Consider the following 26,187-nt stretch of genomic DNA (forward strand, 5'->3'; position numbering starts at 1 on the left):
CTGATCCAGTGTTTCTTCAGGAAACAATTCCAAAACTTTACAGGGCGACAGAGGGTGTCAATATTTTCAAAATGAGCCATAGTTTTCCTAGCCTTTGTACCATTATACATCTTTAGGCAAAATACTCATTTTTCTGTAATTTGTAATTCTGGATTTATCCGAGTAAACAGAAAATGTATTCTGAGGTGAATTCTTGGGTTTCACCATTAGTATTAATGACTTTCAGATGATTCTGTTTGTGAACTTCTATGTATGTGCTTATTTCTCACCAAAGAGCAATATTGATACTGTACCTGCTTAGAATTAGTATTTGGAGACAGGCAAAAAAGATAGGGATAACTAAAATCATTACTGGCATGTCTGCTCTGCATGCATTGGTGTACAGCTGTACATTTTTCAGGGACAGATGGGCTTATTGAAATAAACAAATGCTGCAAAGTCCGATCAATACACAGAGAGAGAGAGAATAAAACTCTTTAAAATGTTTTCTATTGAATTCCTGAATCCAAAATAGGCTTAAAATAAAAATGCACAGATATACAAAATGGCACTTTTGATGTTCTTTATAAAAGGGCTGGCTTCTGTTAGTCAAAGTGCCAACACACATCGTGAAGCATAAGTGAGAGAAATGTCAAGTATAGTACTCTCAATCTCTTTGTAATTTAATTGATAGCACTCTTATTATTTCAGGACAAAGCAATGCCTATCAAATTTGTCTGGAATTTTTGTTAGAGATCCAACTGAGTATCTGAAAAGTTGTTTTGTTGGTTTTTTTTTCACTTTGAGATGCAAAAAAGGAGCATTTATTAAATACTTTCAAACCTAATTAAATTTGCAAAATGAAGTACTTTCAAATAAGCAAAGCAGCTATGTATTTCTGGAGGCTAGCAAGACATAGAGGAGCTCACAACTGCATTTTGTACAAGGGTGACAGCAACTCCAGTGCGTAAGAACTCTCACCTTTCACCACAAAACCTATTAAAATTGCTGTTTGTCATCTCCCATGAACTGAAAGCTACCACCGTGAGTACTGCAAATTTTTCAGCCTTGTACTTAATGAAGATGAAATTCATGAAATAAATGAACTTTGGTTAGAAGTGTTGTGATCACTAAACTCCTCCCTTCCTAGGCCCACAAAAGCTTATCCTACCTTCCTAGGAAGTCTCTTACACTGATACACCTGCTATTTGCAAATCTAATGATTTCAGTCATTCTGTATATTTAGATAAGGAGCTCTGGAACAAGTAAGGAAATAAAATTTAGATTTGGTAACTGGAGTTTAGCAGGTATCAAAAAAAGAGACTTGGAAAAATAACAGGTTAGGCTTTGTGGGACAGGGAAGAAAGAGAGTCGACAATCAAAATGGCTACTGAAGCACAATATGATTTGAAACCAATCTTTAAAACTCATTTTAGTAACTGGCAATCTTTTTGATGACTGCTGGTAATGACAGGTGATGCATCTTACAGTTCTGGAATTGGGCAGTGTCATCACTGTACATGCTGCAGTTGACAAACTCCAAAACTCATAGACTTTGAAAAACAGGATAGTATCCAGAATCCTGAATTATGACAGACACAGAATTACAGAGTTCAAAGGGTAGGCCAATGCAACTGACAAAAATAAACACTTTAAAATTAAAGTAACTAAAAGTTAGAGTACAGGGTAAGCCGCGCTGTGGCACTATACTTCTGAAACTGGAAAAGAAAAGATTCCTGGAGATAGCAATACCCAATCAGTAGAACATATCCACACTTCTCTTCCTAAAACAGCATAAGAAATTATGTTTGAACATTATTTGCATTACATTTTTTTCCTCTATGAGCTAGCCTACTGGAACTGGAAACGTAACTTCTTGTCACTCGACTGACCTCAGGTTTTGGAATCAGATGCACTGCCCTCTTTCTGAGAATTTGGAAATGAAAATAGTGCTAAAGCAGAAGTGGTCTTTGTGGAACAAAACTTTGGTTAGATTGGGGTAAGACATCACTCCTCAAAAGTGGCACAAGAAGAACAGTTACAACAAGCCACCAATACTACACACAGGAGGAATGGTACTAGGGATCACTGTTTGCAGTAGGCTTCCAAACCTACAAATGGTACAGGGAAAAAAATCAGCAAGCAACCATTTCACAATGACACAGCAGAAATGAAGAAAAAACAGATGATCTGTGCTTGGCCTTTAACAACAGTGAAGGTTCAGTATGGTGAAGCAGTACGGAGTAGTATTTCAGTTTCAGAATTCTAAATTTTGCAGGAAACAGTATGGACAGTTTTGGCATGGCTTTGCTTATGCCAGAACTCATTTCCTTCCTTTTTCAGTATATACTGTCACCACAGTGTTTTTGCATCTCAGACTTGGCCTGTTTCCTGTACCAACAGAAAATACGACTTTGGTTAAGGATTACTGCAGATCAAGAAATTCATGCCTCATAATAACTCAAGGGAACGATCAGTGCACTGCTCAAATTCCATTGCAAGCACAGCTATTTCTCTGTTGAGTAACGGGACGAGAGAGAAGTCACTGCAAAGAATGACCTTACAAGAAAGCAAAACCAGTTAAAAGTGTCGAATCTGCAGAACTTTCATGAACGTGCATACATGTTAATAAAAAAAAAGCTTTAATTATTGCAAGGAAATAAGAAGTATGTCTAAAGCTACTGAACTTTGGCATTATAAAGAATATTGTACAAAACTGTTGAAGTAGCCAGAATTTCACATTTTTCTATCTCATTATGATTTCACTATTTACTTTGTTTTCAGTGAAAAACTCTATTTTGCTAGCTGATTCAAGACACGACTGATATTTTGTCTTTCAATTAAAAGCAAACATTTCTTTCTCACTCTTTTCCCCTTTGCTTTTAAAGAACACAGTGTGAGTACCTTATAAATGAATTATTTACTCTGAATCTACGTTCATTTATAAAGAAGCACAAAATCCTTTTACAATGTCCCCCAACTGGGTCACTTGCCTCTGAATGTAAGTGCTGGGTTTTGCTGTGCACCCAAAGTCACCACAGCAGCAGGTAGCCTTTCAAGTAGATCATGATTAAAATTGAAGTCAATTCCTGCTTTACAAGTCTGTGAGCCAAGCCAATTTGTCAGCAACTGGTTGCGGGCAAAAGTACAAATTTCTATCTGGCCTATTGAATAGCTAATTTGAGTTTGTTTTCTGGAAAAACAGTAGCCTTAAAAGCCAAACACTTAAGAACACAGACAGACACTTGGCCAGCATCACACCATGGCTTCCTTCCACACTTTGTGAAGCTAATTGGAGGCCCTAGTCTGCAAGTGCTTTGCATGCATAATGGGTCCATGGGCCATAAACATATGCTTCTTTTCCATGTAACAGCACTCCAGCTTCAATTGTGAGGGCCAGAGGAAGTGAGCAAGAATAAAAAGATTATACTTACTGTAAGGAACGCATTCATACTGAACTTCTAGATATTTGTATGTTCCAGGACAAGGATCAGGAAACACATCTGACCCAGTAACTACTATACACTGTGTTCGGTTGTTGCACCTGTAATGGGAAAAGAAAGCAAGCTAATTAATTTAAAATTACATTTAATTTGCTAGTTCATGCTAAAGGACTACATTCAGTGCTAACTCTCTTCACACTTGGGCAGTTCAATCCATAAGACAACAAAGTTAATTAACACTAATTAGCCAAAGTCCAAAAAAAGACTTCAGGACAATATTTTAGTTCAGGCTCTATACTTAAAAATTTGGGGATCAATGCTATCTTAACTGTCCCCACTGGTAGAGCCGGCTGTATCAAGTACCAAGTTTAGACTGATTTGATACTACTGTTCAATAAAATGAAAACAAAATGCAAAGACTATATGATTGAAAAAATGTGCAATTTTGAATAATGTATAATAACAACAATGAGTAATTCCTTCCATCTTTAGAGACATGCATCCTGATGAATGGCTTTACATCTCAGAGAGATTTTTCTTGTGATTCAAGGAAATGATTTTGGTTAGAAGAGCTATTGTCGACAAAAAACATTAGCATTTCCATTTTAATTATTTTAGGAGCAATTGATGGACTCTGTTAGGCTACAGGAAGCAGTAAAGAAAATTAATTCAGATGTATTTTTGAGGAGACTGAAACATAACAATTATTTGCTTAACAATGAAAGAAAGTGCATTTTCATACAAAAAAGAACTTTATTACAATGCCTCTAATAGTGAGGATCTACTGAACTTCATGTTTTTGAAAGGTAATGATAATAATAATAAAAATAATAACAGATTTTAGACTAATATTATTTTTTCCAGAACAAAAAAGTAAAAACCCAAAAAAACAAATATTAGCTTGGAAGTTAAAAGTGAACAGTCACCTAACCTTGACGAGATGGTCAAAATGTAATAGAGGGAAACAGTCACAAGCAAGAGCAAAAGAATAAAAAGGGAAGGTCAGGGAGTTTGGTGACTAAAAGGGAAAGAGCTTGGCTGATCTTCTCAAGGGTTAGTTTTGTTTGTCAGCAAACTGAATAACAGAAGTCTGAACTTAAGTAATAGACTAGCCTTTGACTCTGGCTGTACATCAACTTCTCTATTGCCCTACTTATTCCCATACTCCTGAATACCACATAACCCAAGCTAAAATAATCTGCCTTCTATCAGTGGCTTTCCCCAGCTGTACAGCACCAACAGCTATTAGAATAATTCATGCTACCTCATAAAAGGTAGAGCAAACATATTCAAAGAACACTATTATAAATGACTTCCTTTTTTATACAGTAATCAAACTAGCACAGAGCCAGTCAGGACATGCCGTGCATCTGTGCTGAGCAAACTCAGAGACAAAAACTCCCTAAGTTGATTAGTTAACTCTTCTTTTCTTTTTCCTCTTTTTTAAAATTTTTTTAAAATTTTTTCAAGTTGCTTATTTCTACCATCACAAGCCTCATAATTGCAGAATTGATTGGAAATAGTCAGGGATTTCTGTATATACACAACCATGGATACGTGGTGGGAATTCATCTCCCACCTTTTCCAGAGGGCAAAGTCAGAACTCCTGCATAGCTCTTGCACAAATAATGCCACCCCACTCCCACCCCAATGGCTCAGTCAGCTCCTGCAGGACATCAGAGAGTCTGGAACGACTCTGACACACCCAGTGGCTTCAGACCCAGGCTGAAGTGGTGAAATGTGCACCCAGCTGCTGAGAAAACCACTGTACTCAGTGTGTAAAATGTGAAAATGTGCACATAGCCCCTGCCATGGAGGACAGAGTGCTGCTGCTGAGTGTGGGGTGTAGATGGAGGCTGTAGAAGCAGGAGCAGGCAATGTGGCCCCAAACCTCACAGGCCTCTTTGCAATATCCCCAGTACCAGGGGTTGTATGTGCCACACCTCAGGTACACTAACCAGCATGAGAAAATCTGGGATGTAAGATTTTGTAACAAATTTCTTTAAATTTGCATTTCTTTAGCAAAAATCTTACGCTGAAGCCTAAGCAATTCCTATAAGACTTCTCCTAGTGCATCTTCAGTATGATGGTTTCCACAGCTTTGAGCTGTATGAAAATTTTATTTTATACTCAAATGAACAGCAATTAAGACAGAATTATTTATTTGTTACAAAATAAAAACGAGTACATGTTGGGAGAAATTGCTTGAGAATGAAGCAAACCAAGGTCATATTTAGCGGTGAGAAAAAGATAGACTAATTTCCCTGTGAAAAGCTGTTTTCTTGAGTTTCATTTTCTCCCAGTAAAAGATTCATAATGCTGCCATCAGCCAGGAAACTGAGAAGAACTAACTTCATGTTAGGTTTTATCAAAAGGATTTGTAATAATAATTCAGAAGAAAATGCAGGTGTTTTTCTTAGTACAGTAAATGTCAGAGTCAACTTCCAGCATTGAGTGGTGTTTACAGAAAATTGATAACACTTCAAAAACTTTTGACAATTCCTTTATGAAAGATTTCACCTGCTGTGCAGATGGTCACCTTTTGCTCCCCTATGGCCAAGCCCAAGACCATTGTTACAAAACAATGAGTTATGCCCACTGCTGCAGTATACAGCAGTGTTACCAGGCCCACCAGCACTTCCCCAAGAAGTGGAATTACTTCAATAACTACATGAATAGTGTATTTGTGCTTTAAGTTGTAGGTTTGCACATTCAAATCACTGATTTTGCTGCAGTGTTTGCTGTATTTTATAAAACCTGAATAATTTACATACATCTCTAAGATTTCAAATTAAAGACACTTGGTTAGGATATTCACTGTTTAAAAAGCTGACATTCAGGTAACCATTTTTTACCTATTTGGAGGTCATATTTCCATTAGAGTGAGACTTTTAAGAAAAACCAACAGCAACTATAGCAGCTGCCAATCCTAATTCATGGGTTACAGAGAAGATATGAAGAATAAGTGAATTTTGTAGAGGTAGTTCTGAGACAAGTAATTCAGGGAATTTATATTACTGTGATTTGTTCTCTGAATAAATTAAAGCCTTCTGTCTGCTGCACTGTTTTTCTCTGTAAAACCAGGGATACTTTGTTAGCTATTGGCCTATACCTCTGCTACTGTCTGCAAAAAAACATTTTACAAACTGGTAAGTGTTTCAGTTGAGCTTCTTAAAGACAAGAAGCCCCAAATTCTGCAGCACATTGGATAAAAGCGACTCCACTCTCCACAAAATAGCACTAAACAGCAGATTTTCCTACGTGGCTACAGATTATCAAAGCTACCACAGAAGAACTTCATAATTTTAAGGAACTTTTACTCAGAAGCAGTGTGTTTGAAGAAGTGGATATTCCACTGTTACAGCCTTGAATCTGATGACCCATTTATTTTTTGTAATGAGCAAGCACCTTTTGTGTCACAGGATTCTCCAAAACAAGACTATTGTAGAAATAAAGTGCTTTGGAAATTGCAAAATTGGCCTAGACACCATCAAGAAAAAAAAAAAAAAATCCAAACCTCAAAAGCCTGAACTGGCAAATAACTTGAAGTCTCTCACTCATTTTAACCGAAGTTATTTTTTCAACATGTTATATTGTTAACTTGGTCTATCTACTCAAACTCTTTTAGAATTGTTCCAGTGAAGGTGTGATACAAAGCAGCTGTAATTCTACAAACTTAAAAAGACAAATCACAAATACTCTGGTGTTTCAGTGTTTGTAATAATCTGGTGTTTAAGTTCTCTGTAGGTTTTAAATACCATTTAAGTGTTCTGCAATCTACAGAATAGGCATACTTTCCCAGCATATGTTAAAATACAGACATTTTCAGGGTATTATGTACAGTCTTAAAATTCATAGGATTGCACACTGAGAAATGTCTTCACAATCAAGAAGAATTCACAATATTCACAAAGATTTATGATGCAATGACTTTGTCATTTACAAGGAAATACAGCAGATTAGCAAAGAAGTCTGTATAACTGAGTAACAGCTAACTTAGGAAAGGTAATGTATGAATTAAAATTGAAATGCTAGTTAGGAAAGGACTAACTGTAGTAATGAAAGAATAATTCAGGTTCTTGTGCTTGCAGTGACAACAGTTTTGCAAGGGGAAATGCAGGAATTATCACTATTCTCATGAATGCAGGAGCAATTGTGTACTCTGACACACGTGCCTTCTGTATTTTAGTATGAATGAAGAAAGGTTACATCTTCATAATGCACATGCATCACTTAGAGTAATCTAAAAATCAAATGGAGTGTTTAATTAACAGTTACAGTATAATGTCTGAACTCCTTTCACCTCAGGAAGAAGACTGTGCAAATGAGGAATGGCCCTTCACATTTCAGATGAATACAGAAAGAAAAAGGAAAGTAAAGCAGCTCCAGCAGGGCTGGTATTGTCTGCTGCTCATGATGTAGCCCTGTCCCTGCTGCATCCATCCTGTCTGCTCAGCTATAAGGACAGCTGTATTTTCCACGATAATTTGTTTGTATTTCAACTCTAATCTTGACTTGTACAATTCCCAACAAATTGCTTTTGCTTTTTTATTATTATTATTATTATTACCTTATGCTTATTATTGCACTTTTTCATGTGCAATGTATGGAGATGAGATTCCATGTGCAATCTATTGTGCGAGGTGTTTTAATCAATAATCTTGTTCTGCTGATTAAGCAGGGGCCTCTGTTTTGGCAAGATAATGTTAGTTTCTCCTGTCATGCTCCCAAAGCTATTGGGAATCTTCAGCAGATCATTAGATATGCTACAATAAAGCTTTGGTACATTCTCTTTTCTTTCTTAAATTGCTTCTTCACTGTCCTATCATTCCTCGTCACTGCTGGCACTGCATTATTATTACAGCTCCCTGAAACTTGCACTAGAGCTATGTCTGCAGGCCATAGGATGCCATTTTCAATTGAAGCTTCTGCTTGAAAATATAAATTAAGAAAATTTCATTATCTCCTGCCAAGGGCCATTATTCACCATTGTTCTGAGGAAGATTAAAAACGCACAATCTATGGACTTGAACAAATACTCCAGCATTAAAATGAAAACTACAGTGTATTATGACTGGACCAGAAAGTGAAGCACTGGGATCTGAGAAACAAATTCTGGAAAGACATTAGCACTGCGTGGATCAAACCAACTGACTGAGGGAAGAGGTCATCTCTGTGGGCAAGTCACATCTGACACAGAAAGATACAAACAGATCCTTAACAAGTGGTTCTTGCAGTTTGCAAAAATAAGGTATGTATGAAATAATGTCCACATTGCAATGCATCCTTCAAATGCTTTTGTTTTGCATACACAACTTTGACAAAGATAGTAACATAAAAGAAACATCATGCTACTTTGAAAAGGATCTGGATTAATGTACAGGCAGAAAAAAGCTATCAAAATATTTTTGGGTATTCCTAAAGCTGTATTTCTGTGAATGTAGTGTTTCCTTAAGTAGAGTGAAATGCAAACACAGTCACATGTAATTCACTATTTAAAAAAAAGATTCAATATAAATCCACATTTAGTAAGCAAAATTAATTTTTAGTAACATTGTTGATGCATTAAAAAAACTATCTTGGTATGTTTTGAAACTTTCAAGCCAGTTCTGATGATATTTCTCTTTCAGCATATTGATTAAACACTTAAAAGCCAGCATGATGGCATGTTCCTGCATATCGCCTGCAGCAACCTGCTCAAACACCACTCGAGGCACGTAAACTCCGAGCTGCAGCACCACATACTCCATATGGTCTTCTTGTTCCTTATTCACCCTGGGTGAGCTGCAGCCTGACTGAAAAGATAGGGGAATATGGGATGAATGCACTTCATGTGATGACTTACGCTGAAAAATTCCTGAACCTCATTACCAAGAGTAAGTAGCTGTCTTTACAGCTGTATTCCTAATGGTCTACAACTGCCATGTGGGATGTGGTTTTGCTTTTGTATGAATATTCACTAAACCTCCGTTCCTGTCATTAAATGCAAAGTTGCAGATGTATGAAGACATCAGATATTACTTAAATGCTGTTTTATTGCAAAACTTACACATAAAATAGAGAAATGAGATCTTATTTTAGGGGTGTTTTGGTACATGAGTATGCACAAGGAAATGCCACAGTAGATAAATTTAAAGGCATGTATTTAAATTCTGAGTTTCAAACTCACCTCAGATGCCATACATTATTATGTACTGAGATCTAATGAGTTAGCAATTTAAGCCTAACCAAAGCCTGGAAAAAAGACCTGCTGAGAAAATCCAGCCTCCTTATAAAGCCTGGCTTTGAAGGAGGATTGGCCAGCCATCACTGCTGTTTCCACAGCGCTCAAGCACTACCCTTCCCATGCAGGATGAGAGTGCACTCATCCTATAGAGCCCCTAAGGATAGATCTATAATCCTGGGGCTGGCCTTTTCAAACCCAGGAAGACACACTGACAACATTGCTTATTCATTTGTAAGATTTTCTAAATTTTTTTTTTCATTTTAGCCCCAAAACTATCATAGGGGAATGAGCATGCAAAAAGGAAATAGCACCTAGTTTACTGAGCTGAAAGAGGAAATGGATTTAGTGAGCTGTGCTTGGCAGTTTTCATTATCTAAAAGACAAAAGGAGATACATGAGCAGGTATGATAGCAGAATTTGGCCATAAGAGCTGTTGTCTAGATATTGGTGACTCACCTATGACTGCTGAAGCAGTGAGGCATCCTACAGCTTGGTTTGAAAATTCATGAACTTGCTCTAGGATTTTCTGTGCATTTGGCAATGTGACTATTACAGTAATAAATCCAGGGGATTTGGATGAAAAATATTTGGGGTGAAGAAAAAAAAAAGGTGTTTTTTTCCTTCCATTTTCTTTTAAAATATAATATTGATGATTTGTTGAATCTTCCTAATTACCAAGTAAACACATACAAGGAAGGTAAATAGTGTATAATTAATATTGTAGGAGAAGGTGCCCCATAGCCTTGTTTCCATTTGCCCAATAAAAAATTGCAATAATATTTAATTGTGCTTTCTTTATACAATATAATCTTGTGGGAGTCTAAGGGCACGCATTAAGCATAAAAACTCCAAATAGACAATAAAACACAGCATAAAATATGCAACTCCCATAGGCCTTTTCTTAGAATTACTTGGTCTGATTCACTGTCAATGAATGTGTATCAGACTTGTATGGCAAAGTAATTTAACTATATTTCTTGCTTTCAACCTCTTCTTACAACTTTAATACATTTAGTTATGACCCATTTGCCTTTTAGTATTCATGTCTCTAAGTTCAAAGCAGTCACTGTTAAAATGAGGAATCTTCTCACTTACTCACATCTAAGCTATCAGAAACAGTTTTTCTTGTTACAGTTCATCCTTGTTCTAATACTTTTCTTATTGGTGTAAATGCTATTATTATGGGGTTATCATTAACCTGAAACTGGAGCATCAGATAAAGCAGGGAGAGGGAAAAAAAAGTGGATTCCAGTGGAGTACATAACTCCTGCTTTCTCTCGATATTTCTGGGTGCATTTATAATCTGCTTTTCTATCTCTACTACTTTATACCATGTATTCCAAAGGCCTACTAAACCAATCAGAGTTTTTGAGGAGAAGACTGTAAATCAAGGACAGTAAAAGTAAGTATCAAAGATGCAATGAGGTGTGCAAAGTAAATGGAACAATCTCCTGGTGAGGTCTGCGTAGGTGCAAACCCAAACCCCGTAACAGTATGAAACAGAAGAGACCTGTTCTTTAGAGAAAATGTTTCTAATGCAACCCCACCTGAGGAATACGAAATGGAAATACAGTAATTTTCTTCTTCTTCTTCTTCTTCTTCTTCTTCTTCTTCATAATAATAATAATAATAATTGTCATATTATTTACATGCATGCATATTTGCAAGCAAGCTGCAGCATGGGATTACAGGCAGTGTACATCTAAGAACACCAACTAAGCCAAGCAGATCTGCACTGCTGAAAAGTAATAAGTTCAAAAGATCCAATTAAATGTTTCACCATTTAGACAAAATAAATAGCCTGCAGCTATGCTTACTTACTAATGAAAACTTTAGTAGTGCAGCATCGTTGTATCTGAGCAATTTGCAAAGATTATTCACACCGAATGAGCACGGTGCAACATCATGCCTCGTGCGTTGAGCAGGTTTCAGGGGAGAAACGTGGGGCTTTAAATAAACCCAGAGCTTTACGAAGGGGCATTTATTTCAGTGGCACAGTGCTAGAGCAGAGCTATAGAAAATCCAAGAGAAAATCCTGAAGCACAGTGTCTGATCCCTAGGAATAACACTGCAACAGACTTGCAGGAGAAGAGACTACCAGACAGAGAGTATAGGATAACAGTAAAAACCCTTTAGAATTCTTTTTTTGCAGCGCGGTTGATCTTTTTTATCCATGGCTTGGCATGCACCATATTCATAACGTAGTGAAAAGTTATGTAACTTAAGACAGCTTCTGAGTCATTATTAAATGAGAAACTTGAAGAATTACAATATTGAAAACATGTAGCCTTATCCTTCACGTTAATTTGCACAGATCTGAAATACATTTTTAACAATCACCCACTTTAATTACTAAAATAAGGTATTTTAGATGACAGGTATGATTTGTTACTGCAACTTTTGAAACAGAAGCCTTCGCACTCTTTCAACGCTCACACTTCCACCAGACCTCCAGGTCTGTGCAATGCAAATTCAGCTTGATTCTCTATGGGTCTCCTAAGTTTAACACATCTCTTCTGCATACAGAAAGGCATATTCAACAAAAAAATCCTATTTTGCCTCTAACAGGAAATTAAGATTTAGTCATTTATAGAACTGGCCACTGGGATAACCAGATTCCATAGAGTCCTTTGGTTTCCCTGTGCAACAGGCAGGCAGAGGACAACTTCACATGGGGCATGCAGTGGGCACAACCCTAACTCAACTTTAACACATGCATTCACCTTGAATAATTAAAAATATTATAGCCTGTATCAATTAGGAGAAATTATTTACAAAAATGTTCACCTATTGCAGTTGGCATATGGAAAAATGATCCTATTTTTAACAAGGGAAATGGGAAATCGCTATGGGATGCCCTACTTAGATTAAATTAGCAAGATCTTGTTATCAGACCATATAAAAGATACACCATAATAAGATGTGACCTTGCAGAACCTTGGAGCCAATCCGTGATTTTTCCCCTATAACCCTTCCTAATTATCTGCAAAGTTACAGACCCTTTTGTGGCAGGCTATTTTTCTGTGAATAGTGAGGGGTTTTGGGCTTTTAAATATTTAATTAGTCTTCTGAAATGAGAATTGTTGCACACGCCAACTGCTTCGATTTTCAAACTGTGTTCATCCTAATTATGTTCAGATTTAGATTGGTCATCCCAAACCTCTCACTCTTGTAATTATTTACTCCTTAAAGATCATTCAGCAGAGAAATATTTTTCACCCTTATGGCTCTTTCTTTCCACAAATGGCTTTTCTGGTCCGTTAATTACCCACTCAGAGGATTAGAGTTTGTAATAATGCAAAAGATGCTGCATGTAAGATGAGTTTTACAGGGTGAAAAACAATAAATTGTTTTTTGTAAACCTGCCTTGGGGAATATCCCCTTTTTGGGTTATCATTTTCATCAACAGTGGCCATGTGCCCACTGCTGCATATCTACCAACTCCATAGTGCTGCAGAGTGACTCATTTATACAGCTCAACAGAACTCAGAGCAAAATGCTGAGCAAGGCAAAGACAATTTGATTATTTTAAGAAATTTATAAAAGTGCAATCTGCTAGCAAGAAGGTACAGTCCTTTTTCTCATATTTTTACTGCAGATTTCATGGCCTTAAAGTTACACGTATTTAACTGATAACTAATAATAAAATTACAACTTTTCTCATTTCATCTGCTGATTTTTTCCAGAAGCATTGTCCCTTGGTAGATCTTTAATCAACTCTGTAACAGTGGTGTCATTTCCTATTAAAATGTGTCTGAGAGTTCTCACTACAAGTACTTTCACTTCTTCTGAGAGGAATGCCTGTCACAAAAGCACTGTTATTCATTAGTATATGAATATATATATTCCAGTGATGTCTGGATCTAATTATCATCTGGAAAGCTTACAGGACTTCCAGATATAGGACTTCCCCTGCAAAAACTATGCTGTTCTAACTTGGAAAGCACAATCCCACCTTTTCTTTGCAATCTGAAGTTAAGGGATTGAGTTACTGATTTGAACTGTGCACTCTCTGGTTCCTGGAACTTCCAGTTTTGAGCCCAAAGAAGTTTAGAGAACTGCTTCGGTTTGCTTGTTCCCACATCTGCAAAATCCTGTCTATTCTGCAGCTGGTTTTTTACACAAGCCAAGCAGACTCACCCCTGTAAAACATTCATTAGAAAATTCACTGACTTCACTTTATCAATGCACAGATAATCTTTAATTGTGTCAAAAATAGTCATGATCTAATCCTTTTACGAAACTGTCTACCACTGAAGGAGTCTCATGTGCCTGCACAATTAAAAACCGCATGTTAGCCATACATAATACTGTGTTACATTTGATGCAAATCCTTTACTATTGAAATAAGCACTGGGCTGACAGCAGGAAGTGGCTGATAAGAAAGCAACAAGGCACTGCTGATGGCATTCATGATAAGAGAGCTCTAACTCATATGTGTTCTGTCTACAGTACATTACCCAAAGTGCTCCTGTTTTAAATGTGACTCCAGGAGGTGCTCTTTTGCTGTATCTCTGTCAAAAAGGCAGCAAAATTATCCAAGAAAGCTAAATACACAAAGTAAATTATATTTTTCATACCTACCAGTGATGCTGGCACCAGAATAATATACTGAAAGCAATATCACTGCTGCTACCTTCTAGATGAGAAAACACCTACAGTTTCATGAGTGTAACAGTAGAGTTGAACTCAATGTCTGTAATAAATTCAGTAAACAGGGAAAGATTATGGGTTCAGAACTGTCACGTTATTGCTACACTTACAATTCAGACTAAAAGAAAGTATTTAATAGACAGAGCACAAACTCTTGAGTTATGGCAAAACAATTTTACAGTGCTGCAAAAATGTGTGTATTAAACACATTTCCAAATTGCTCCTTCATTATATAGATGTATATCACAAGAAGCAAGGTATCTGAGAAGCAATGAACGGTAAGGTTTAAGATCACAGATTACTACTAAGAAAGGAATATAGACGCCTTTGCACCTACAACAGCAAAATACACCATCTTGCCAGATGAAACATTGTACAGGTTGGTGTCACTGACGAGTAAGATGGAGGATGCTTCCTCCAAGGTGTTCAAGGTGCATGACTTTGGTCAGAGTAGCTTGCCCAAGTAAATTATTTTTCTGCCTAATTTCTTCTCTTGTTTTTTTTTCTGTTTTGCATGTGTATATGTGTGTGTAGTAGAAGAAGGTGAAATTCAAAGGTTTCCTATAGCTACTGTATTACCAGGTAAACCTGAAAAAATGGCTTTCAATAGTAAATTTGTAGCAAAGCTTCTGTACTGCAAGTGTATTGTAAATCAGGTTGGAATGGAAATAAATTCCTCATGGTAAGAACCTTTCCTTCCCATTGATATGTCTACAGTGGGCTAAAAATATCCTGAATATTGAGTATTCGGTCTATGTAACACTCTTAAGACTGCATTAACTTCATTGCAGTAACTTGTTTTATAGGCTCAGTTCATCATGACCTATAAAATGTTAAGCTGAAGTGCTTTAAATATCTGCTAACACCATGTGCAAGCCTGGGAGTACAAGGCACTGTGCTGTGAAGCGGCAAAGACAGTGCTCTTCTGAGAAAGTAGCACGCACTCTTATGTCACTGATATAAACAGGGTAAGCCTGCTAAATAATGTATGAAACAGGCAGCCAATCTTTATATAAAGCAGGAATTCTAGTTGAATTCTTTGTGTGATTTTATTTTAGTAGTATGACATTAGTTGTTTAGATTGCTTCCTAAAAACCATAGAAGCTGAGTATCATACTAGACTAAAAGACACACATGCAAACTCCTTTCATTCACAGTTATTACATGAAGGGAAAAAAAATAAAAAACTTCTTTCATTTGTGGTAGTAGTATTTTTGCTAATTATTGTTCTGCAATATGGAGAAGATAAAATGGAAAGAGGAAATTATCTATGTCTTTCAGTAATCATGGCCCATTTATTAAGCAATTAAATAGCAATTTTATTATTAGAGAGGAAAAAAAAATGCTGTAAAATAGCACCATTGCTTGTATCTTTGATCCTTGAACTCTTCCATTTCAGCAACCTCATTGATGTCAAAATACCACGAATACGGCCATGCCTTTTTAGAATGTATACTCTGGGCACAGGCAAAATCTATGGGATTCAATAAAGAAGACTTTTCCTGTTGAATACAACTAAAAGCTTAATTGAGCCACAAAGGTCAGAAGGTTCTTTTTATTGTAAGTAGGAGATTATTCTGTGGCAGAAAGACATTTACAGAATATGAGATCTGCTAATTTCTCTACTACTCTGTAGATAGTTTTTAATTTTTAAACCCATGTTACTCTTCTATTTCTTTCCTCTGAATTAAACATCTTCACTGTAATAATTTTTAAATTCCATTTCCTTTGTGTTACTAATGAAAACTTTTCCATTTCATGGCTACTGCCGACTTTTAACACTAGAAAGTACTCATAATTTACTTACATATATTTAATTCATATTAATCTGTCCTAATTTATGATCTATACCCTGCTCTGCCCATCTTCATGTACCTTTTCCATGTCAGTTCTGTTTACTAAGTGATATTCAACAGATTTCCTATAGTGCAATGAACCTTAACAGGCAGCTTTTAATTGCCTCGCGTAGGAAACCACATCACTATTAATTCCACGGCAAAAGTATAAAATAAAACTATTGCTTCTCAGACTCTAGAGCAATTAGACCTCTCGGCTATTTGGCTAACTCTGCTTCATGATACCCAATGCAGTTAATTATATTTTTTGATGTTAATAGTCTCTGTCAGTTTCAAGCATAACTCCTCTTTGATGAATATTTAAATTATATTTGAATAAAAAAATAATCTTGGTTACATTTCATATTCAGCAGTCATCACAGCTTAATAAAGGTCTCCTCAGAAAGGGTTGAGATAAATGGCTATGTGAACACATGTATAAAGTCCTAAATCAACTTATCAGATAATGTAGCTGTTTTGGCTAAGTATTATAGAGGTTTTATTGGGGTGGGAGGAATTAATAGGTTTCAACTATTACATTATTATTCTATATGAACTAAATTTGGTGCAGCAATATATAAGTAAATTAGAACTTTTTAATAATAAAGTTCTGACTGCAACTGAACCAGGAACTTATATTGGCTAGACTAGAAATATGAAAACCATGTAAAATTCATGCAAACTCATTCAAGAGGACACAAAATTCAACTGAAAGGTGCTGAAGGTTAAGCAATGTTGTCTCAGTCAAGTTCTCTAAAAAAATTAGCAAATTACTAAGAGAGGCAATTACATACCCAAAACATATAGTACGTGATGAACTGGGCTAAACAGTGTGCGCACCTAGTAAAGCTCATTTCAGCAAGCAGAAAAAAAACCACAAGAAAATTCACAGGCTGAAGCACGTATTTTATATGAAGCTCAAATACACAAGCAACAGCATATAATACTCAAAATTTTATGTATGTATAGGTACAGTTAGTTACATTTATTTTCGCCCCATGAATAGCAAGGAAAGACTGATGAGTGTGTATATATGATCCTGGCAGATAAGAGATATGCTGACTTAAGAAGAATTTGATTGTGGTTTTGCCAATAATAAAGGAAGAAAACTACTTGAATATAAGATATGAAAACGCTAAATAGAATATCAAGCTACACCCTAGTAAAATAATGAATCCCGTACTTTTTGAAGCAAACTAAATCTAAAATTTAAATGTAATTAGTTGGTATGAACGATCCTTTTGTTGTTTCCTTTGTAGCCTGTCCAATGTTGCAACTACAGCCACGCGCCCCTGTGTTATGTGTTTGCACGTGTGTAGTAAAATCTCTTCTGCAGGAAATTAAAATAGAACACACTGCAAAATGATGATCAAGTACCACTGACAGCTATTTCCCCTCACCTGACTGCTAAGAGCTTGTAATATGAGGATTTCTATTTCATTTACTAAGTAATGCCATGATAGAAAAACCCCATTAACAAATCCCCCTATTTTTAATGAATAAAACTAGACCTACTACTTTCATATTAAGAATTAATGATACTGAAAATACACAATGCCAGAAAAGGTTCTTCTCAGTCATGGGTATTACTGTTTTCTGCTGTAATAACACCACTGACTGCGGTGTGTTTCAGGAACCTTCTAGGCTCTGTGATTATACCTTGCTCATGAAAACACACTACACATATTTCTGCTTTTCTCTTCGTATTTGAGTCATAACTAAGTCTTGTGACTAACACATAGAAAGCAAAACAAAAATCAATCTGGCCACAGCTCGGTATCGTGAAAAGCTGAATTTCACAATAAAGAGCACTTTAAGCTTCTGCTACATCAAAATAGTCACAGGATTGACTGCTGTACTAAGATGTATTTCAGATTAATAGAATTCTTTGTTTTAAAAGGCTGCTTAAGAAAAAAATGTCTAATATTGATGATGTTGTATGGTAAATGTTTTGTGAAGCAGTTGTAAGCAAGCTGGAACAGAAAGCACTGGCATGCCAGAGCAAAAGGTCCTTGTTTGTGAGATCAGCATCAGTACGACAGAACTTCTGATGTGTGCAAATTCCAAGAACGTACCCGATGCACAACAGCCTGTGTACCCTGTCATCAGCACTGGGATTTCTCTGACATAAAAAGGAAAAGGACATGCAGAAAGCAGAAAAAGGGAAGCTGTACCTCTTATTCAAAAACACTTTTCACCTGATAGTATCTTTAGCAAAGAGAGGCAACCTTTGGCTGCAGAAGGAAAAGCAAGGGAAGAAGCAAGGATAGCAGCAGGGGTCAGCAGAGCCCTTGCCTAGCCTGGCAGACCCCCGAAGTGCAGTGTGCCACTGCCTCAATTACAGGCAGCTCCAAATGGCAAAGGATGAAATCCAGCCCATGAAAAAGGCTGTAAGTCATACCGCCAAGAAATGCCAATCTGAAGTGTGCTGCAGTTTAAACACTGAATCAACCCTGGGTCCTGGCTGAAGGAGCTGTTTTTGAAAGAGGCTCTGAAATGCTTCTCTCTGGAAATCTTGCACAGGCTGGAATTCAGGTCTGCAGTGACCCACAGCACGCTCTGCATTCTATCAGCAAAACACCCTGTGCCAAGTTTCCTTTTGATTACACCTTTTTGCTACAATGAATGAGATTCATCAGTTATAGATTTCACCCAGGCTTGGAGTCCAGGGGAAGATTTGCTTTATCCACTCACATTACAGAACAGACCAACTTGTTTTCATTTGAAAGGACACTAATATGGTGTGACAGTGCTTTCTCTGCAGACCTGACAAGCAAGAACAGGAAAGAGGGCTTGAGAGATGAGTCCCCTTTGAAATAGAACTCATTTTGTTTTCTTTCAAAAATGTCTCACTCCTTTATATATAGGAGTTTTCAAAATGACCTATTTCTTGGACATGTGAATAGATGGAAAAGAATGAACACCTCCAGTCTTCCAATCTCCCATGGGATACATTAGGAAATCCTGGGAGAAGGAATGGATGTGCTGCTTCCTTCAGCCCTGCCTTGGTCACTCAGCAGGGCAGGGGCATGTTGTTCATGTTGTGGAAACCCTCTGCTGAAGTGCAGCTGTCTGCAGAGGGATGATGGACGGAACAGGTTAAGAGCATTGCCATGGGAGAAAAGTTCATGGTAACAAAAACCCAGGCGTGAACTCCTCACTGGTGTCATGATGGACATGGTAATTGAAGGTACATGCGTTGCCTGTGCTATAGATAGGACAGGATAGATGCGACAGAAAAAAACAAACACTGCTGAAGAGGATTTATTCCTCTTTCAATCCTTTTACTTTGCTGCAGCAATGTTTTAAAAGGGAAGAGTATCTAAAAAAATTACAGTTGCCTAAGTTCATCTGTTATACCCGACATATTTTTATGTTTAAGCTTACCTATGGAAAATGAGGTTTGCCTTGTTTGTGCATATTTAGAAAGCAAAATTATACTGATTAAATATGCTTAGCAAAGATGTAAAGTAAACAAAAGCCACAGTTTTAGTATAAATTGTAGCTGAAAATGGAATTTAAAGGCTATTTCAGTGCAGAAGTGATGTAACTGCCTTTCTGTTGCAGATCAAAAATTAATCCAAAATAAACTGAATATCACAACATGAGACTACTTTTTTTAATGTAGATGTTTACACAGTTTGCAAAAGAAGTCTAAACATTTTGAATTTTCTTCTTTCAGTATTTACAACAATACTCTTGGTATCAGATCAGAGAAAATACAGTTATTATTTAAAAGTTCAAGGTATTTTATTTTACCCTGTATAACAAGGGAAAAAGTGTTTTCCTTCTGAACTTTATATTAATTTGGCTGTAAAAAGTAAATGTTTGCATTTTTCATCTATGTGAATGATTCCATAGATTCCGAGTGAATAGGCCTAATTTTCTTTAAATACAAAATACTAATTTTCTACTAGCCCCAACAATAGTAATAACTACAATTGCTTTAAAAAAGGTGTACAGATTGGAACAGACCCACCATTTTTTAAATATGGGGTTTATCAAGATTTAAAATTATATAATTCCAAATTATTATCTGCCACACCATCCAAGTATATACTTAAATACACAGTCAATTAAAAAAAAAAATCTAATTTCACTGTCCTGGAATCACAAAGATCATTATCCAATTGTGAAAACAAATAACTCTGAACTTCCCCTAAACAAAAAATTTAGGACTAGGAAAAATTATTCCTACTAAACAACTCCTAATTGTAATTCAAAAAGAATAATCCCAGCATGCAAGAATCCATCTTAGCATCTTATTATTTCACTATAATATTACATACCTAAGAGACCTTTGATTTGAATTATATTTTAAGCACATTTCTAGAAATATCTATTAAATATCTGTTATTCTTTTACCTATGGTCCAGACCATAGGAGACACCGGAGACAGAAAATGTTCATAAACACCCAGGCGGTTTAAACAGAACTCACAAGATCCACCTGCAATCCGCTTGCCACAGAAATGGATAATACGAGGTCATGAGTGAATTTTATGCTGTTAATTTTCAAATCTCTGCCATGCCTATAAAAAGCAGCATTAGCCTTATCAACTTCAAAGTTTCATGACAGTTTCTGCTACAGCCACACAAATGCACTTTATAAGCAAGCAACTAGAGCAATTTCCTCAGGCTGCTTTGCATCTTCTGCTTCCCTGTTCATTTAATTTCTTTTTAAATGAAAAGGAAACAGAGGAGATTTGTCCCTGCTAAAGGACAGCAGAGCACAGAGGAGTTGGACTATTTTAAGAACTAAAACGTGCCTGAAACATGGGTCCTCTGCCACTTACTTATGCTACTTGCTCACCAAATATTCCAGAAATTAGCTTATTTCTGTGCTGAACTGCAGCATGTGGTAGAATCTCTCAAACTTGATGGTATGCAAACGCTGGGGTTAATTATCAGAAAAGTGTGAAAGAGGAGAAGGATTTTCTAAAGGTCTAGTCTCTTTCTTCAAAGCTTTAATTTCAACCATGCCAGTCTGAAGTTTACATAGAATCTAAATACATCTGAAAGACTTTATTCTGGAATAATTGGGATGTAATTTCAATCAGGGACTAAAAATTTAATAACTATTTTACAGAGGTAAAAGCAAAGCAATGAAGTCATTAGTGTTCTAGTCAGGTTTCCTAGGAATGCGTTAAGTTAAAAATCTTCTGAGAAATGCTGAAAAGAAAGAATAGGGTGAGGTAGAAAAGATTAAGTAGCAGCTCATTCTGAGAAAGAGGAGCTGATGCATCAGTGGACACTGGCAAGGTCTGTGTGCTACTATCTCAAGTTCTCTGGAAGGGGAGCAGGGCACGTGATTACATGGCTTTGTGTTAAACTGGAAACCTCATCTTATTTTTCAGTCTTCAGATTTCACAGTATTGATCTCATTAAGCCAGTGTTTTCACCTTGTAAGTGCAGAAAATGCTGTTGCTGTGCAAAAGCTGTGGATTAATGTTGCAAATGAATAATGAGCACTTAATAATTGCTGCAGAACTACATTTAACTGTACATCTGAACTGAATTGAGTGGTCAAATGCAGTGGTAACACAGTTGACTGAAGTGATAAAAACAGGTCCTTAAAAGTAAATATTGCAAGATTTTAAGTAGAAATATAGAAACTATTGCTGCTTATTTCTAAAGGTAAAGAAGATTTCACTGTCATCAAAAGTTCTAACCAATTAAATAAAAAGGAAAACAAATGAACCTGATAGTCCTTCAGGTTAGATTTTTCTATGCAATCGTTGCCATCAAAATACAGCTGATGTGTTACTTTTATATATCAGATCAAGGACATGTGCTGAGTACCAAACAACAATTTGCCTGAGACAACAAAAAATTACAATCACCGATGCAGTTATAAGTGAGATATAAGAACTTTTAATATTTCATAAGAAATTTGCAACATTCTTCTATGCTTGCAATATAGGACAAATTGTACAATTTTGGAAAAAATTAAGCAAGACAAGAGACATCTTTTCTACTTAATGACAAGATCTAAGAAAGAAAACTATGAAAGCAAACTTCCTAATTCCTATAAATGTCAGACAAAAATAGAAAGCAAAGTGTCAAATGATCTTTGCCATTTGTTCAGACAAAAAAATAGAACAAAAACGAAAAACTCTTTGAGCATAGTCTGAACCAATGTCCTCCATATGATCACAATTTTAGTTTAATGTTGAACAAAGCATAAGAGTAAAAGATGGGGGAAGTTCAAAAATACACTTTGCTATCATATTTTTACAGCTGATTAACTGAAAGGGAAAGATTGAAATTTCAGCTTTTCAGTAACAGTCTGATGTCACTTCAAGCAAGACTGTGCCTCTATATTTGTCTCTGACTACACTAATCTGTATATTTGCAGTGAACATAAGGAAGACTTTGATCAAAACACAACATGCATTTTACACAACAAGGAAGTCTACAGAGCGGCACTACATTTACAAAAGCAATTGAAGGTGGTTTCAAAGGGAGTTGACAGATTAGAGGATGATGACACTGCTGCTGCAGTCTCGATGGAAATCTGGCTTGATCTAATTAACAACTACGAACTTGAACCACAAGAAGATAATTCAAACATGATTTAAAGAAGTTATATTACCTTTTTAACAGTGTAGCGATGGAGCCTTTCCCTTACTGATCACAAAACAAGCCACAAGTTCAACACAGAACAAGAAATAAAAGACCTGATATCCTCAATTTACCTCCAGCATTTGAAATTGAAGTCTGAGATCCAGCCCAAATATTTGACTACAGAAATAAAAAATATCTGCATATTCATATAAAAATGATAAAAAATTTTAAGAATCCCACTCACGACAACTTAAGTGAATCAGTAAATCAAAATGGAAGGCTATTTTTGAGAGGTGACTATGGGACTAATTGTTACCATGTTCAAACAGAACAGAGGAAATGGAGCACAGAAGGCAGTCCAACTTGCATATTTCATTTGACACACCTGTGTACGGGCACCAGAAAGCTTCCAGGTTATTCCCATCCCCTTTTTGTTCACATTTCACTCACCCTAGGAAAAAGGCACTGGGAGGAAAACTTCCAACCAGTCCTGAACTCATTCAGGCTTTTAGTTTAAGGCAGTAGCAATGCCAGTGACTTATTTGTGCTGACATTTCCACAACTGTCAGTAGTAGGTGGCTGCTGCCCATACACAGCCTTTAGCACAGGACTTTCTGTGAATCTGAGCTCTCATGCACCTTTTGCAATAAAAATACTTTTATTGGCAGTTGGGGACATGATTTAGAGGTGGAATTGGCAGCACAAGGCTAATGGTTGGATTAAATGAACTTAAAAGTCTTTTTCAACCTAAATGGCTTTATGATTCTTGGTTGGTTCTTCTGTCTTCTCTGAATGTCAAGCGCTGCCACTAGCTTCTGCTTATATGCACCTGTATGCTCTTACACACATGTATAATGACATATAATCATCCTGGCATGCAATCATTCTGACATTTTCCATTGGAGGGAACTACTATTAGGAACTACGGCAGGGATTTACTGCATTTACTGAAAAATACAGCAGCCATTCGGAAAAATTCTCAGGGCTATCTGACCCCGTGAAAGACAAGGAGATCGGGAATCTCCAAATAACTGAATTGTTTCATTCTCCTTGAAGTTATCTTTCTGCTTTTTAATGTTTGTTTACAGAATTTAAAAACCCCCAAACCTCTAATTGCAACCGGTAGTTTCTATTTCCTTTAAATATTATTAGATAGAAACAATATTACCTGAATAGCAAAGTGGCAATCACAACTCAACATTTCTTACAGCATATACCTCTCTATTAATGCAGACATTTTTCCTCGTTAGTCTCCATACCACGTTAGTATACATACCACGATATGTGTACTTTTACCTTTGTGTCATAATTTTGTAGGCATCTGGAAGGAAGCATTCTGTGTTCTCCATCTGGAAGGGGTCAGCATCACAGATCTTGTCGTCTGTCCGTCCGTAGTTGGCGCTTTCTATCATGATGACATCGCTGCCGGGACACCGCAGGTCGATGGAGTAGCCTTCGCAGGAGAGCTCCCTCCTCACCAAACCAAACGGGAGTGCTGCTCGGCTGAAACCTTGGGAAAAAAACAAGGACAAAATGGGGCTGAGCCTAAAGGACACACTGAATTGGACTCCTCTTTCTCTGCCACCTAAGCACCAACTCTCGTGTGCTAAAGGAAGTGCAACTTTACACGGTTTGACCTGGTACCATGTTAAGTGATGCGTCCTTCATGGAACTGTCACATCCCTACACCATGGCTGCTGTGTCCTTAATCTGGGAAAAGAGGAAATTCCTTTTCACTGCTTCTAATCCTGGGCAGGGCAGACAGTGGTGCCTGTCTGCATGGCTACACTGCACGTTCCAGTTTCCACCTCTTTTCTCTCAGCTTCTGTCTCCAGTCCTTGAGCACAGTCAGACAGGCTGTGTCTGGAAGCAGGAAGCAGCAGAGCAGGCAGGATTTGCAGAAGTGATTTTAAAAAAGAAAACAATACAACCACAAAAAAGCCCAAAGCTGTAGCTCCAACTTCATTAGTCTTTTTTACTTTGTGTCTCCCTTTCTCCAGGAAGAGCTGGTTACTTTTGCTCAGCTATTTTGTGACCTCAGCATGGACATGATCCAAATATACATGCTGACACTTCACCTAGTTGAACTCCAGTGCTCCTTACTGGGTCTTTTACATAAACTTAACTACATATAGAGAGGATTTTGAAACAAATATAGAAATTAGCACTACCAAAAATCGCAGATGTGTACTGTATTAAACCTCCCCATTTCTCACAAAAATAATACATTTAATTTTAATTTTTAACATGTTTTTTTCTGCTTAATAGAATTCGTAAAAATAAGTAACTTCTCCAATGAAGCAGTATAAAATACTTTAGAAACAGAACAAGGTTCAGCAATTCATCCAGATACTTAGTCTTTTAGAGACTTTTTTTAATACAAAAGAATATATTACATCAGAACAAAACTATCTGCATACTACAGTTTCTTGTACACAGTTACTGATGGATTATTATTAAACAGTATTTCTGTTTCTTACAAAATTGTGTGACTTTTGGAAAACAAGCTGGGCAATATGGCAGTGTTAGAAATCTATTTCTTTAAAATAGTAAATCCTGAATTTTCAGGAGAACTTCCTATTTTTTAAAAATGCCTTCATAATACAGTAACCCAGGGCCATTAATATTTCTCTGCAAGCTCAGTTGGAGACCAGTTGTGACAGCAAAGAGAAATAGCTGCTAAGTATGGAAAGTTGGAGCTCTGTGGTTTTTTGAAGTGAAGAAAATAAACCTTTCTTAAAAAGTACGATGCACTGGAAGAAGCAAGGAAGAAAGTACCTAAAAAAATCAAGAACAACTTGAGATAACCCCTTGATAGTAAATTTTCCCATGAACCAGAGGCTATAATTTTTTCTATTGAATTCTGTGTATTAAAACTCCTACTAGATGCAGATATTTATCTGTTAAGACGGCAAAAGTTTTTTGCAGTGATCACACAAGTATAAGGATGTGGCTCCCTGGCATGAACTTGCCCAGCCACAAGGAGAACAGAGCCCAGTGGCCAGGTCTGCCTTTTTATTTTGTGGAACCATATCCTACAGGAAACCAGTACTGTTACTGCTATGCTTCAGTATTTGTTAATAAGGGAAGGAGTCAGTGCTGTGGAAAGCATCAAGCTCCACCTCAGATTCACTCCTGGCCCTCAGTGTGGCTGCACATACCATGAGCAGTAACAAACTCCATGATTACAGGCTTGCTGAGGTGTCATGGGCTGAGAGCTGGAAAGAGCTAAAACACAAATCCATCCCATTAATGCCCTGCACGTTCCTCCCATGCAGCAAATTAATACAATGAAGACAGAAGTCACTCACAGCTCAGGGAGGGCTACATGCAGAGTCCCCACCACACCTGAATACAGCAACTCCTTTCATTAATTAGCATCACAACAGCCATGGTGGGACCAAATATAATGCTGCTAGCCACTGCCATTCCTACATCCTACTACTCTTGTCAAATCTAATGCCATCCCCAGGAAGCTCATCCCT

At 36.8% G+C, this 26,187-nt stretch overlaps 1 protein-coding gene across 12 annotated transcripts in view; it reads right to left on the reverse strand.

Moving 5' to 3' along the window:
* Positions 1 to 26,187, reverse strand: part of ADGRL2 (adhesion G protein-coupled receptor L2) — a 157,672-nt gene that overhangs the window by 47,636 nt on the left and 83,849 nt on the right. For all 12 annotated transcript variants that reach the window (XM_054515702.1, XM_054515703.1, XM_036387530.2 and 9 more), the window contains exons 3-4: positions 23,999 to 24,212; positions 3,414 to 3,523 (exon numbers count right to left, since the gene is read on the reverse strand). In XM_054515702.1, the coding sequence (XP_054371677.1) occupies positions 3,414 to 3,523; positions 23,999 to 24,212 (324 nt within the window). The remainder of the gene's footprint in view (positions 1 to 3,413; positions 3,524 to 23,998; positions 24,213 to 26,187) is intronic.

The sequence above is a fragment of the Molothrus ater genome, chromosome 9 (assembly GCF_012460135.2).
Source record: "Molothrus ater isolate BHLD 08-10-18 breed brown headed cowbird chromosome 9, BPBGC_Mater_1.1, whole genome shotgun sequence".
In the NCBI taxonomy this organism is placed as follows: Eukaryota; Metazoa; Chordata; class Aves; order Passeriformes; family Icteridae; genus Molothrus; species Molothrus ater.